The 15,789-nt window shown below is 44.1% G+C and overlaps 1 protein-coding gene across 3 annotated transcripts in view; it reads left to right on the top strand.

Annotated features, from left to right (window-relative positions):
- LOC112252557 (thromboxane-A synthase) overlaps nucleotides 1–15,789 on the top strand; it is a 106,970-nt gene that overhangs the window by 45,127 nt on the left and 46,054 nt on the right. For all 3 annotated transcript variants that reach the window (XM_042323259.1, XM_042323260.1, XM_042323258.1), the window contains exons 6-8: nucleotides 7,119–7,260; nucleotides 15,040–15,128; nucleotides 15,365–15,513. In XM_042323259.1, coding sequence (XP_042179193.1) covers nucleotides 7,168–7,260; nucleotides 15,040–15,128; nucleotides 15,365–15,513 — 331 coding nt within the window. In that variant the 5' untranslated portion in view covers nucleotides 7,119–7,167. The remainder of the gene's footprint in view (nucleotides 1–7,118; nucleotides 7,261–15,039; nucleotides 15,129–15,364; nucleotides 15,514–15,789) is intronic.

The following is a 15,789-nucleotide window of genomic DNA, read 5'->3' as shown; positions in this document are numbered from 1 at the left end:
CTCTAGACATACAGTAGAAGTGTTTGTGTCTGAAAGCAGAACTGACCAATGGCGTCCGAGGGTGCCAGGTTCACATCTAATGATAGAGTTACTAGTATCAAACAGGAGGTCAGTTGGTCCCAGTTGCTTTCATCATCCACCCGCCATGTTGGCTCTGGCTGTGTCCCAAATGGCACCATATTCCCTAGTTTTTTCTGCGTCAAGGAGCTTTGGTTTCTGATGAAGCATTTAAGATATGTAATAGACGGAGGTTATCTCTGGATAATCGTTTTTTAACAAACCCGTTTTGGTCCGGATGTACCAATTTGGGTAAGTACGTTTTGTAGATGTTTATTTTTATATCTGTGTTTATCAAAGATAGGGGGCGATAGTGAGAGCACTGGGTGGCGTCCTTACCTTTTTTTCACAAAAGCGAAATTAGTGCTGTATTTACACCCCTTCCAAATGTACCTTTGTGAACGGCTGTGTTAATAATTTCAAGTAACAGTGGACCTAATTGGTTCCAAAATTGTAAATAGACCTCAGGAGGAATACCATTACAACCAGGTGATTTGCCTTTATTTATGTTATCCAGTGCCCTTTTGAGTTCATGGAGAGAGATGTGGGCTCCCATCAAGCCAGCTTCCTCAGTTGAGAGAAGAGCCATTCTTAATTCTTTTAAAATGGACTCGATCTGGCTTAGTGTGGATTTACAATCAGAGGTGTACCATTCTTTATAGAAACGGGAGACTCTTTGGTTGAATGCAATGCCGGCTGGTTTTGAGCTGATGCGAGAGAAAAGGAACTCCTTCAGAATGGAAAGTTGCCCACTCACATCTCATATGTTGCCTGACTATAAAAAGTTGAGCTTGATATGCTAATAAATACATACTGTGTTAATTTTGCCATGTTTAATTGTCTAGAATATCCACTGTAGTGTGTGTAGACCGCAGGCTAACTGACAAAGAACGGGTACCTAGCTAGCAAACTTTACCCACAAAGAATTCATGGCTAGCGTAGCCTTTCATAACAACACAAATGTTGTTTTTGTTTTTTACATGTGAATCTAGCTGGCTAGCTATATTAATACAATTCACATGTAGCTAACTGAGAATTATAAAGTCACACTTACTGTGTGAGTAGTGCCTCCATTGTGCCTCCATTGCCTTTGGCAGAGCCCTGAGAGAGTGGGCTCAGGGGGGTTGAGGTGGGGGTGAGACCTCCAGTTTAGTTTGGTTTATTATCATATTCATTAGCTACTGCACATACAGCCGCTACTCTTCCTGGGTACTCTTCCACATAAAAACATACAAATACATGACAAAGTACGGAAGAGTTATAGACAAGGACTTTACATTCAAAGTAAAAAAATAAAAATAAGAGTTATATATTGGAAAGACACCAAGAGACAACAAAAATACTATTCATACAATACAGTACAGTTAAATTATATCTTTAAAAAGAGGGAAATGGTACTGGTGTCCCTGTTCCCTTCTAGGTACATACTGGTCAATTTGCTTCGTGTAGACAGCTATTGGGTGCATTCGTAAATTCACTCTGGCTACTCTGATTTCAGAGCACTCTCGTCTTTACGAACACACCCATTGTTGACAAATGGATAATCTCAGAAAGCAGAGCACAAGTCGCACACCTAGTCTTGGGTTTGTTTCCCCCGAAACTGAGTTCCAACCAAGCATTCTACATTGAAAACAGGCTGCATTCAATTGAGATATCATCATATTCAAAAGGCAATGTTTTTGTATGATTTAGAATCACCATGGCAATGGGTTTAAATAAACACTGGCTCTTATCAACCAAACATTCTAATTCCAACGTTCTACCTAATTGATTGTGTGATGTGGTCATGTGTATTTTTATGATTCATAATTGCCATGGCAATGGAACAGGGTGGCTAAGAAGATTTCTATGGTCTAAATTGCTATATTTAATTGTGATTCAAATAATAATAATTTATGAAACTTCTATAGTGCTTTTCATAATAGAAGACAAACAAGCAATATATCATGACAGGTCAGGTCAACCAATAGAGGCCAGGTCTTTGAATTCTGCATCCTCTGCAGATGGAGAGGGTTGGTTCATGGAGTTTTTTTCTTCCTCTATTTAACTTGGCAAGTCAGTTAAGAACATATTCTTATTTTCTATGGCAGCCTAGGAATAGTGGGTTAACTGCCTTGTTCAGAGGCAGAACGACAGATTTTTACCTTGTCGGCTCAGGCATTCGATCTTGCAATCTTTTGGTTACTAGTCTAACACTCTAACCACTAGGCTACTTTCCGCTTGAGCGGAGGTAGCTGGTCACAGGATGGTAATGATGGTGATGTAGTCTGCTGATGATCTTGTAGAGGGCAAGTCTGGGAACCAGCCTGAGTCATATAGCCACAGGTCTACTCTTCCACTCTGTGAAGCACCCACTTAGGTGATGCCTAAGCTCACCACACAAAGTTCAGGATAGTAGCCAGTCGTCCTCACTTCGAGCCCTCTGGCTCGGCACGGTATTCCTCCATCTCCCATTCCTAACACTCTTCAAGTGACTCCTCACATGATGTTCTCAAAAGATCAGGAACTGGCAGCCTGGTGAAATAAAAAAGCTGGTACTGTGTCCAGATGCATTTTCAAAAACAAAAACATTAGCCAGCTAACTAGATACCTACCCAACCTAAAAATAGTTCACCTGTCAGTCAATCTGCAAATCCATGGCTCAAAACACCAGAAATTTGCAATAAAGACTAATTGTTATCAAAAACAACCATTTTAGGTCCTAAAACAATGAAAACATATTTTTTTGTAACAATATGTACACATTTGCAGGAGCTCTCTGTCTAGGATGCTACCAAGGCACTATCAATTGTATTTTGAATTATCAATGGATAAATTCTGCCTAATACAGTATATAGAGTGAGTTTAACCAGACCTGGGTTCAAATACTATTTAGGGTATTTTAATTACTTTCAAGACATTAGATATTATTTTTTTGAAAAGACAAGTGGTTGAGTATTTAAGTAAAAAGGAATGGGAACCCCAGGATTATCGTGTGAATAACTCCTGACTAATGGCTGTTCTTAGGCCCGACGCGAAGCAAAGGGCCGGCGAAACAGCCCTCAGGAGGGTGTTATTCATGATAATTCCCGGGTTTGAGGGCCTTCTTGCTTTTATAAAACGGTTGCAAACAAAATAAAAAAGATGAACAACATATTGTAACGACCCTGGGTTTATAAGCGCGGAGCGAGCATGCTTTTACAGCATAGTCGATAGCGCGCCGGACCTTGGGCTAGAAGGTCGAGGGTTCGAGACCTGCTCCCTGCTGTTCCATTACAATATTTTTATTAAAACTTTATTTTTATGAGTAAATTAATTTGATTTCATCCTTCCACCAAAAGCCAGTTTTTAGTTCTGAGATTCTGAAGCTGCTAGCCAAATTGGATTCGATTGGTATGGTTGTTAGCAAAGCAGGGTGGTCGTCCGTTCTAAGCAGAACGGTTGCAGTGCAACGCCTTGTACTTCTGCTCTGCTAGCTAGCCAACTAACACTAACAAACGATCACATCAAGCAGCTGAAATGACAGCAAACGAGGTGCATTTTTGTTTGTTTTAACTTTGTTTTTATTGCCATTTATTTGCATATATCCATAATAATGATCCTAATAAATGAATTTGCCTGGCTCAGAGAAGCTGTCAATCTCACCCCGATGCGTTCATTCTCTATATGGGAAGGTGGAGATTGCAACAAAAAATCTGCAACATTGTTACACAGGTACGGAGCGGCAGGCAGCAAGGTTTAGATAAACCCCAATGTTGCAAACCAAATGCTAGGCTACAATCATGGAGAAATAACTAGACACTAGACACTATTTTCCAGTGGAGATTAAGTTTATGAATTGCCTAGCTGGGCTGTGGGACAGCACATTCATAATCCAAATGGAACTGTTAACAGGCATTACCCAGGGAGATTGTTGTGAATAACTCCCTGCTATCAACCAATCAGCATCCGGGCATAATTATTTGAAAATACTCAAATACACAGAAAATAAGTGTTGAAAAAACAAATAATCAAATACACATGTATTGGAACTCGGGTCTGATTTGAACACCTATCCACCAGAAATGTTGTGCACCAATGACCCATAAATCTTGTGGTACTGTATGTATGCAGTACACATACAGCCCTCAGATCCAGGGGGGAGACAGGAGCTGAATGACATTTTTACCTGTTTGATTTAGTGACTTTGACTCAGATGGTGTTTACTTGCCCGCTTGCTGTATGACCACGCTCCTGACTCATTGTTCACTTAACAACCACTCTAGCAGTAGATGTGGATATCGTGCTGAGATGTGGATGTAATATGGAGATGTGGCACACGCTGTGTTTCTGAGTGGTGTATGGCTAGTGCGCTGTTGGTATGTGTGTGTGTGTGTGTGTGTGTGTGTGTGTGTGTGTGTGTGTGTGTGTGTGTGTGTGTGTGTGTGTGTGTGTGTGTGTGTGTGTGTGTGTGTGTGTGTGTGTGTGGTTCAGAGCCTTTATACACCATCTGCAACCAGCAGCAGGAGCAGACCCATAAAGAAAGTCTCCATGGAGGCAGAGAAACAAACACAAGTCACTGTAATCCTGTGGCCGCAAATATGTGGCTATACAAAGCCAAATATATATGGCATAAACACTCTAAACTGCCGAACAACACTTGTCCTTTCCAAATATTTTATTGTGTTAGAGCACTAATAAATTATTACCGACAGAACATTGCCAAAACACACAGATGAATAAATTATTATTTTTATTACATTGTGTCTGGAATGTTATACCGTCAATGGAAAATGCTAATAAATGAAAATGATGGATACTGTTTACACCAGTAAACACATCACAATACCACATGAAACGTACAGTATTGTCAGCCAGAGAGCACCTACATATGTCACTTCACTTCAATGCTTCATGAACATTTATGATCACTTTATGATCACCTTTTTAGCATTTATGAACAGCGGTAACAGTAAAAGATCAGTGATGTCTTGGAGCTTCAGCCACAATGCCCTGTATTTCACTGTGGTTCTGCCTCCAAGTCTTCAGTATTCTAGCATTGCTTCCTGTGTCAGTTTCAACACAGAGGACCATAGGATCTGAGGACTTAGTGATGACCATTGCCCACATACGACTGGACAGGAACACAAAAGAGGGCTAGGCTTGCTGATTCCTCCATCTCCTCCTGAGATTATTTGACGTGTTGGAGGTGATGCTGGTTGAGAGAATGCCAAGAGTGTGCAAAGCTGTCATCAAGGCAAAGGGTGGCTACTTTGAAGAATCTCAAATATATTTTGATTTGTTTAACACATTTTTGGTTACTACATGATTCCATATGTGTTATTTTATAGTTTCAATGTCTTCACTATTCTCCAATTTAGAAAATAGTAAAAATAAAGACAAACCCTTGAATGAGTAGGTGTGTCCAAACTTTTGACTGGTACTGTACATGTGCATGATCTGTATGCTGTAGTATGTACAGTACATGTACAGTTGAAGTCGGAAGTTTACATACACCTTAGCCAAATACATTTAATATCAGTTTTTCACAATTCCTGACATTTAATCTGAGTACAAAATCCCTGTTTTAGGTCAGCTAGGATCACCACTTGATTTTAAGAATGTGAAATGTCAGAATAATAGCAGAGAGAATTATTTATTTCAGCTTTTATTTCTTTCATCACATTCCCAGTGGGTCAGAAGTTTACATACACTCAATTAGTATTTGGTAGCATTGCCTTTAAATTGTTTAATTTGGGTCAAACTTTATGGGTAGCCTTCCACAAGCTTCCCATAATAAGTTGGGTGAATTTTGGCCCATTCCTCCCGACAGAGCTGGTGTAACTGAGTCGGGTTTGTAGGCATCTTTGCTCGCACACGCTTTTTCAGTTCTGCCCACAAATTTTCTGTAGGATTGAGATAAGGGCTTTGTGGTGTCCACTCCAATACCTTGACTTTGTTGTCCTTTTCAACAACTTTGGAAGTATGCTTGGGGTCATTGTCCATTTGGAAGACCCATTTGTGAACAAGCTTTAACTTCCTGGCTGATGTCTTGAGATGTTGCTTCAATATATCCACATAATTTCCCATCCTCATGATGCCATCTATCTTGTGAAGTGCACCAGTCCCTCCTGCAGCAAAACACCGCCACAACATGATGCTGCCACTCCTGTGCTTCACGGTTGGGATGGTGTTCTTCGGCTTGCAAGCCTCCCCCTTTTTTCTCCAAACATAATGATGGACATTATGACCAAACAGTTCTATTTTTGTTTCATCAGATTAGAGGACATTTCCTCTCATTTCTCCAAAAAGTATGATCTTTGTCCCCATGTGCAGTTGCAAACTGTAGTTTTTTTATGGTGGTTTTGGAGCAGTGGTTTCTTCCTTGCTGAGCGGCCTTTCAGGTTATGTCGCTATAGGACATGTTTTGCTGTGGATATAGATACGTTTGTACCTGTTTCCTCCAGCATCTGGTACTTTGCTGTTGTTCTGGGATTGATTTGCACTTTTCGCATCAACGTACATTCATCTCTAGGAGACAGAATGCGTCTCCTTCCTGAGCGGTAGGACGGCTGCGTGGTCTCATGGTGTTTATACTTGCGTACTATTGTTTGTACAGATGAACGTGGTACCTTCAGGCATTTGGAAATTGCTCCCAAGGATGAACCAGGTCTTGAACCAGGTCTTTTCTGAAGTCTTGGCTGATTTAAAAACAAATCCCATGATGTCAAGCAAAGAGGCACTGAGTTTGAAGGTAGGCCTTAAAATACATCCACAGTTACCCCTCCAATTGACTCAAATGATGTAAATCAGCCTATCAGAAGCATCTATGACATAATTTTCTGGAATTTTCCAAGCTGTTTAAAGGCACAGTCAACTTAGTGTATGTACACTTCTGACCCACTGGAATTGTGATACAGTGAATTATAAGTGAAGTAATCTGTCTGTAAACAATTGTTGGAAAAATGATGTCCTAACCGACTTGCCAAAACCATAGTTTGTTAACAATAAATTTGTGGAGTGGTTGAAAAACAAGTTTTAATGACTCCAACCGAAGTGTATGCAAACTTCCGACTTCAACTGTATATTCTTGTGTGCTTCAGATTCTCCCTCCATTTCATTCGGTAGACGATCCGAGCTGCCACTAAGCCCATGAGTGACTGTCTGCTGATGCTGAGGAACGAGCACTGGAAGAGAGTACGCAGCATCCTCACCCCCTCCTTCAGCGCAACCAAGATGAAAGAGGCAAGACAAGATGACCCCTTTCTTCACCCCTCTCCTCTCTTCTTCTTTTCACCACTCTCCTCTCCTTCTCTCTTCACCCCTCTCCTCTCCTTCTCTCTTCACCCCTCTCCTTCTTTCTTCACCCCTCTCCTCTCCTTCTCTCTTCACCCCTTTCCTCTCCTTCTCTCTTCACCCCTCTCCTTCCTTCTTTCTTCACCCCTCTCCTCTCCTTCTTTCTTCACCCCTCTCCTCTCCTTCTTTCTTCACCCCTCTCCTCTCCTTCTTTCTTCACCCCTCTCCTCTCCTTCTTTCTTCACCCCTCTCCTCTCCTTCTCTCTTCACCCCTCTCCTCTCCTTTCTTCACCCCTCTCCTCTCCTTCTTTCTTCACCCCTCTCCTCTCTTCTTCTTTTCACCACTCTCCTCTCCTTCTCTCTTCACCCCTCTCCTCTCCTTCTTTCTTCACCCCTCTCCTCCTCTCCTCTCCTCCTCTCTTCACCCCTCTCCTCCTCTCCTCTTCTTCTTCTTTCAACACTCTCCTCTCCTTCCCTCTTCACCCCTCTCCTCTCCTTCTTTCTTTTCACACCCCTCTCCTTCTTTCTTCACCCCTCTCCTCTCCTTCTTTCTTCACCCCTTTCCTCTCCTTCTCTCTTCACCCCTCTCCTCTCCTTCTTTCTTCCCCCCTTCTCCTCTCCTTCTTACTTCACCCCTCTCCTCTCCTCCTCTCTTCACCCCCTCTCCTCTCCTTCTTTCTTCACCCCTCTCCTCTCCTCCTCTCTTCACCCCTCTTCTTCTTTTCACCACTCTCCTCTCTTCTTTCTTCACCCTCTCCTCTCCTTCTTTCTTCACCCCTCCCTCTCCTCCTCTCTTCACCCCTCTCCCCTTTCTTCTTTACACCACTCTCCTCTCCTTCTCTCTTCACCCCTCTCCTCCTCCTCTCTTCACCCTTCTCCTCTCTTATTCTTTTCACCACTCTCCTCTCCTTCTTTCTTCACCCCTCTCCTCTCCTTCTTTCTTCACCCCTCTCCTCTCCTTCTCTCTTCACCCCTCTCTTCCTTCTCTTTCACCCCTCTCCTCTCCTTCTTTCTTCACCCCTCTCCTCTCCTTCTTTCTTCACCCCTCTCCTCTCCTTCTCTCTTCACCCCTCTCCTCTCCTTCTCTCTTCACCCCTCTCCTCTCCTTCTTTCTTCACCCCTCTCCTCTCCTTCTTTCTTCACCCCTCTCCTCTCCTTCTCTCTTCAACCCTCTCCTCTCCTTCTCTCTTCACCCCTCTCCTCTCCTTCTCTCTTCAACCCTCTCCTCTCCTTCTCTCTTCACCACTCTCCTCTCCTTCTTTCTTCACCCCTCTCCTCTCCTTCTCTCTTCACCCCTCTCCTCTCCTTCTCTCTTCACCCCTCTCCTCTCCTTCTTTCTTCCCCCTCTCCTCGCCTTCTCTCTTCAACCCTCTCCTCTCCTTCTCTCTGCACCACTCTCCTCTCACACCATCTTCACCCCTCTCCTCTCCTTCTTTCTTCACCCCTCTCCTCTCACACCATCTTCACCCCTCTCCTCTCCTTCTTTCTTCACCCCTCTCCTCTCACACCATCTTCACCCCTCTCCTCTTCTTCTTTCTTCACCCCTCTCCTCTCACACCATCTTCACCCCTCTCCTCTCACACCATCTTCACCCAGCTCCTCTCCCCCACTTCAATCTGCTGTTTGCATGGAACCAATACACATTTACTATGTAAATTATACAGGCACATGTATTACTACCTCTATATATACACACAATCACGAGCTGCAGGTAGCCTAGTGGTTAGAGCGTTGGGCAAGTAACCAGAAGGTTGCTGGATCGACATGCCAAAAATCTGTCAATCTTCCCCTGAGCAAGGCAGTTAACCCACTGTTCCCTGGGTGCTGTGGATGTCGATTAAGGCAGCCCCCTGCACCTCTCTGATTCAGAGGGGTTGGGTTAAATGCGGGAAGACACATTTCAGTTGAATGCATTCAGTTGGACAACTGACTAGGTATCCCCTTTTCCCTCCCCCTCTGTTATATTTACATGGAACCCATACACCACATATTACTATCTCTATACATACACACAATCACTCCCCACTCTGTTCTATTTACATGGAACCATACATATTCATAAACATCTATACAGCCATGCAGATTTCTACTGCATCAGGCCTTCAGTCGCAAGCTATCTTATCTCATCTTTTCATTTTTGTGGATTAACCAGAATCAGTATCTTAATAGAAGTTGTCTCCATATAGAGCCTGCCCAGCCCAACGATTGAAAATAAGTTGTTGGTGTAGAAATGTTCAAGAGAATCAGGGGACTTAAGGAATAGCAAGGGAGATTGACGCCCGCAATTTAGTAAGAAAATGATAGCTCGTCTCCATTGAAGGCTTTCAAGCATTACATCTAATTAACGTCTGATAAACCAATGTGGTCTGGGTATCACTTTCCCTCTCCCTCTTTCCCTCTCTCCATCCCTCCCCCTCTCCCCATCTCCCCCTCTGTGCCTCTCCCCCTCTCTCTCGCTGACTTCTGTGTATGGCCTGACATTATGATAGTGTCATTAGAACAAACAGTGGTTCTTCTACCTTATAGTGTGGAACATAATTACCCGGGCCTGTTGGAACAGCATGTTTTATGTGATTGTTGAGTCCCCTCTACACTGATTGAGAGAGATTGGTGAGCCAGCCAGCCAGCCTGCCTGCCTGCCTTCCTGCCTGCCTGCGACACCAGAGGCAGCAGCCATGAACAGACGTCAGGAGCTACTATTGAAATGATCCAACTGCTCTCAGAGTATTGCAAAGACCAACCAAACCAAAGACCCTTTATTCTCCAAGTAGCGTGTGTGCGCGTGTGCGTGTGTGCGTGTGTGCGTGTGTACATCACACAGTTTCTCAGAACTATCAATATAAAAGAAAGAGAAAGCACCTCCTGTGCTGTATGTGCATAAAGGTCATTGGTACATTGTGTGCCTGTAACTGACCGAGTGCAGGATCACACTGGATGACAAATAAGGCCAAGGCATAATGTAAAATAAACACACTAGAAGTGGAACAGTAGGCATGTAATTATCGTGTATAGTAGGGTAGAGGTGGGTGGTCATTTAGCTGGACCGTTAATTGTGATTAGGGCTGTGATGGTATGTTTCCACGGCAACCACCAGTGGCAGGCCACTAAGGAAACCACACACACTCATCTTTCACGCTCCAGATACAGCTGGGTACACTCGCCTGAAAACAAACTGTTAGTGGATAACCACTAAGGATAAAGTGTTTCAGGCTGAAAGTCAGTTATGACTGGTTTTGTGTTTACACATTGTCCCACGCAGGTAGCTTTCGTAAACGCTGAGTAATTCCTGCTGTAATTGACCGTTTGGATTTGATTTGTTACTTGCAATCAGTCCCTCAATTCGGGTGTGTGCTCTGTGTGACTGACACTCAGTGTGTTTGTGTACACGTGGACTTTCTCTCACTTTCTCTGAGTGTTTGTGATTCATATTCTGTCAAAATAGTTCATAAAAGAAACAGGCTGGGAACTCAGTTAAGAACATCATGGAGATGCAGTCAGGAAGAGCTAATGACTAGTTATTGCTTTCTGCGTTTGTATTTCGGAATCACACAATTCTCAATCAGTCAACATGTTTGTCTGACTCTGATGTTATGAAGCAAGGTTGGGTGTGTATAGTGTAGTAATAGCGCTGTGTTCTGAGCAGGGTTGTGTTCGCAACGTACGTAATTCCCTCATACACACAAACACATGTCCAGTTAATGAGTGGAGAGGAGACATGCTAATTATTGCGCCCCCCCCCCACACACACACACATACACACAGTCCTGCTCCAGAATTTACCATGGGAGAGTGAGACTGGCGGGAATATGAATCATTTACGAGAGCATAAACCATAAACCACCGACTTTACGATCGGCACCAAACAAACGCTCGGACAACTGGCGCTCCGAATTCAGTCACATTACCCAGATATGTTTTTAGCGATGTCTGTTTTAGTTTACTGCTGTTTACAATCATAGCGCTCCAGTCTGTTTGCTGAGTGGACAGAACAGATGGAGAGAGAGGGAAAGCACACTGAGAGAAAGTGGTGGTGTGGATCAATATCTATCTGCTTCTGTCTGGAGAGGGACAGATATGCTGTGGCAGGATACACTGTTGAGGCTCGCTCTGTGATAAGAGGAAGCTGTTGGGTCTGTCTGTCTATCTATCCGTCTCTCTCTCTCTCCTTTTTCTTGTGTGTGTGTGTGTGTCTGTGTCTGTTTGTTCATGTGTGTGTGTGTGTGTGTGTGTGTGTCTGTGTCTGTTTGTTCGTGTGTGTCTGTGCGTGTGTGTGTGTGTGTGTGTGTGTGTGTGTGTGTGTGTGTTTGTTCATGTGTGTGTGTGTGTCTGTTTGTTCGTGTGTGTCTGTGTCTGTTTGTTCATGTGTGTGTGTGTCTGTGTCTGTTTGTTCGTGTGTGTCTGTGCGTGTGTGTGTGTGTGTGTGTGTGTGTGTGTCTGTGTCTGTTTGTTCATGTGTGTGTGTGTGTCTGTGTCTGTTTGTTCTGTGTGTCTGTGTGTGTGTGTGTGTGTGTGTGTGTGTGTGTGTGTGTGTGTGTGTGTGTGTGTGTGTGTGTGTGTGTGTGTGTGTGTGTGTGTGTGTGTGTGTGTGTGTGTGTGTGTTTGTTCATGTGTGTGTGTGTCTGTGTCTGTTTGTTCGTGTGTGTCTGTGTCTGTTTGTTCATGTGTGTGTGTGTCTGTGTCTGTTTGTTCGTGTGTGTCTGTGCGTGTGTGTGTGTGTGTGTGTGTGTGTGTGTGTGTGTGTTTGTTCATGTGTGTGTGTGTCTGTGTCTGTTTGTTCGTGTGTGTCTGTGTCTGTTTGTTCATGTGTGTGTGTGTCTGTGTCTGTTTGTTCGTGTGTGTCTGTGCGTGTGTGTGTGTGTGTGTGTGTGTGTGTGTCTGTGTCTGTTTGTTCATGTGTGTGTGTGTGTCTGTGTCTGTTTGTTCGTGTGTGTCTGTGCGTGTGTGTGTGTGTGTGTGTGTGTGTGTGTGTGTGTGTGTGTGTGTGTGTGTGTGTGTGTGTGTGTTTCCGCGCGCTGTAGTCTGGCTATGTTTGACTGACCAGTAGCCCCTGCGTATCCTCTCAGCTGGCAGAGCCTTGGGATATAGATTTTCATTTGAGCCACCCTGCCCCTGTAGAGGGGGAGGATACTGCTCCTGTCATAACCTATCAGGCTGCTCATGTTTCTTCATCTGTCCTCCCTCCCTCTCTCAGCTCCAGACCCCAGTACCCTCTCCTCAGACTGACCAGCCTTAGGCCTCATCTTATGTTGGCATATACACTCAGTGGCATGTTTATTAGGTATGCTGTTCATGAAAATGGTTGAGTCACGTGGCCGTGGCTTGCTATATGATGCAGGCAGACAGGCATCGAGGCATTCAGTTACTGTTTGATTGAACATTAGAATGGGCAAAACGAGTGACCTAAGTGACTTTGAGCATGGTGTGATCGTCAGTGCCAGGTGCACCGGTTCCGGGATCTCAGAAACGTCCGGCCTCCTAGGCTTTTATTGAGAATGGTGCGACAAATCAAAAACATCCAGTCAGCGGCAGTCTTAGGGGCGAGCACAGCTCATTGATGAGAGGTCAAAGGAGAAGGGCAAGAATCATGCAAGCTAACAGGCAGGTCACAAACAGACAAATAATGCCGCAGTACAACAGTGGTGTGCAGAACGGCATCTCGGAACGCACAACTCATCGGTCCTTGTCACAGATGGGCTATTGCAGCAGACGACCACACTGGGTTCCACTCCTATCAGCTAAAAACAAGAAGAAGCGGCAACGTTCGAGCAACGTTTCCACGCCCCGAAGAATTCAGGCTGTTTTGGAGACAAAGGTTCCTACATGGTACTAGATGGGTGTACTTAATAAGCCCCAGTCTTAGCCCCATTCCCATTCCCCAGCCAGTCTATGATGATAAGGCTGGGGCTAAGTCTAAATTTGTGACAAGGGCTGTGGCTAGTCACAACCATAGACTTAGACTAGTGTTAGCCCCAGTCTCTAGCCTTATCATCATAGACTGGTCAATTTTACTTTATTTTTACATGGAAGCTTATATAAGCTTATACTGGTCTTAGCCCCCTCTAAAGCCTAATCATTAGACTGGTCTTATTAGCAGTCACAACCTTATCCTGTGACTAGGATTAGCCCTGTCCCCCGCATCCAACCTCAGCCTTATCCTAATCCTTATGAATTGTAGTTTATTGTAACGTTATATTAACTTACAGTGTACTCTATTCTCAGTATTATCACGTTGATGCCAATGACAGTAGCCCTGCATGTCACAGTCGTGTAACAGCTTCGGTCACAGCTCATTGTACCCATAATGCTACAGCATGTTTATCCATTAGCATCTCCTCTCGTGTAAGGATCTCATTTCCCATTTGATCCCAGCGTGTATTGATCGCTGGGGAGGAGATGAGGAGATGGCGAGGGTAGATAGGGGAGATGTGTAAACGTTGTCTAGATTTCTCCGCGTCTCTCTCTCTCTCTCTCTCTCTCTCTGTGCCCTCACTCCTGCTCCTCCTCATCCTCAAATCTTCTGTCAGAGCTTAGTGGCTCCTCGGATTCCTCCGGCCCTGTTTGGCCGTTCCTCTGAGGACTGTGTGCGTGTGCTGTCTGAGGGGGATAGAAAGATAGTGCTAATGGCTGCTGCTCCCTGATCACAGGTCCAGTGTAGGGAGACGGAGCAGAGAGACCGACCTAGGGTAGAGCCTCTCTCTCTCTCTCTCTCTCTCTCTCTCTCTGCTGTACTGGCTGTAGAGAAGGGAAAGGTGAAAGCGAGCAAGATATGAAGAGAGAGAGGGACACGGCACAGTCCAGAATATTCTGGACCCCTGACACTCAGCAGTGAGACCTGAGGTTCAGAGGGTGTTTCAGCATTTTTTCTCATGTTCCTTCAGCAAATATTCCATGCCACTGGACATAGCTGTCCTTCCTCTCTGTTTTCCAATATGTGTTAGTGTCCTCGTTTTCTTTGATAAGAAGAGACTAGGGAGTTGACCTGAGGATTTGTTGTTTTTGATATTTCTACATTTGAGACATGTTGCTACTGCAGTATAACTCTGTCTGCCCTGGAGAAGTTTTGGTCGAGAGTATTCTTGAGATCTGCCTCTCTCAGTCCCGCATTGTAACACAGCAATCACCATGCTCAGAAGAGCTCTTCCCTTAATGAATAAATGAATTAATTAGATATCTGTTTGATCCATCATCATCAGGGTTCTTTTCCCCTTGGTAATGACCTCTGTAATGGCAATGACTTTAATGGGATTTTAATTGATTCAGGTCCTCTCTTTGCCTCAGGGTGTCCTCACACACACACAAACACATAGACTTTTCTGAGAGGGGCTGGAGGTGAGGAGGAGAGGAGTGGGCACCACACACAAGGCAGCAGTGTCTCCTCCTGTACTGTACTTATGACCAGGGCTGATTCACGCACGTGGACCACGTTCACCCCTGATTCCATCTCGCACATTTGTCAGATGAGTCTGGGTTTAAAGTGATTTTTTTTGCACAAGAAAATATGAAAAGGGGATCATTTGTTGTATCTATATTCATATGATATTTTGCAGCGAATTCTGGGGGGGGTAGCCCCCGACAGAGACTTGATCCGGGGTCCAAATGACTGTCAACCCAAGACCTTAGTCGTTACTCTAAGATGTCCAAACGTCTTCACGTGGTCCCTAGGTCTTAAGTTAATGTTATGTTAGATGAGGATAGAACGTAGATGGTCATGTTTCTGTCTCGGTGCAGATGGGTCCTCTGATCAACATGACCACGGACACCCTGCTCACCAACCTGCTTGGACATGTCCAGTCTGCAGAGAGCTTTGACATTCACAGGTATTGTAACTACAGTAACCTTCCCTCTCATGGGGTTCATCATAAGGATTGTTCATTCATTAGGCTATACAATTGTTATTGTGTAATTTTCCAAACAAACACATTGGGAAATCCAATTCAAACGTGTACAACCAGTGGTGAAACCAGATGTTTATCATGTATTATCATTGTATAAGGTCTATATAATATCCTCCACATACCGTATTGTGTTGACTGGGTTGGTTCTCTCTCCTCAGGTGTTTTGGCTGTTTCACCATGGACGTGATAGCTAGCGTGGCCTTTGGCATCCAGGTGGACTCTCAGAAGGACCCAGATGACCCATTTGTTCACCCCGCCTGGAAGTTCTTCTCTTTCTCCTTCTTCAGACCCATCATGTTCGTCTTCTGTGAGTACTGTGGAGCCCTGCCTTAATCCAACTAACTCATCATAGGCTTAGAAATACTGTCTAGAAAACAACTGTACTACTAGCAACAATTATCAAAATGAAAGAGAGAAAGATTTTTTTAAAACAGTGTTATGTTTTTAATGTAATCATACACACTATTTCTCACAATTTACAATTTTGGACTCAATATACAGTATATATTACAAGGGGCATGTCCACTTAACATATACTGTATTCCATTCCCTAGATGCTGCCGTAAGTGGACTGACACAGATG

This window comes from Oncorhynchus tshawytscha, linkage group LG06 (genome assembly GCF_018296145.1).
Source record: "Oncorhynchus tshawytscha isolate Ot180627B linkage group LG06, Otsh_v2.0, whole genome shotgun sequence".
In the NCBI taxonomy this organism is placed as follows: Eukaryota; Metazoa; Chordata; class Actinopteri; order Salmoniformes; family Salmonidae; genus Oncorhynchus; species Oncorhynchus tshawytscha.
The sequence above is the reverse complement of the archived record's forward strand: the minus strand, read 5'-3'. Positions and strand labels throughout refer to the sequence as shown.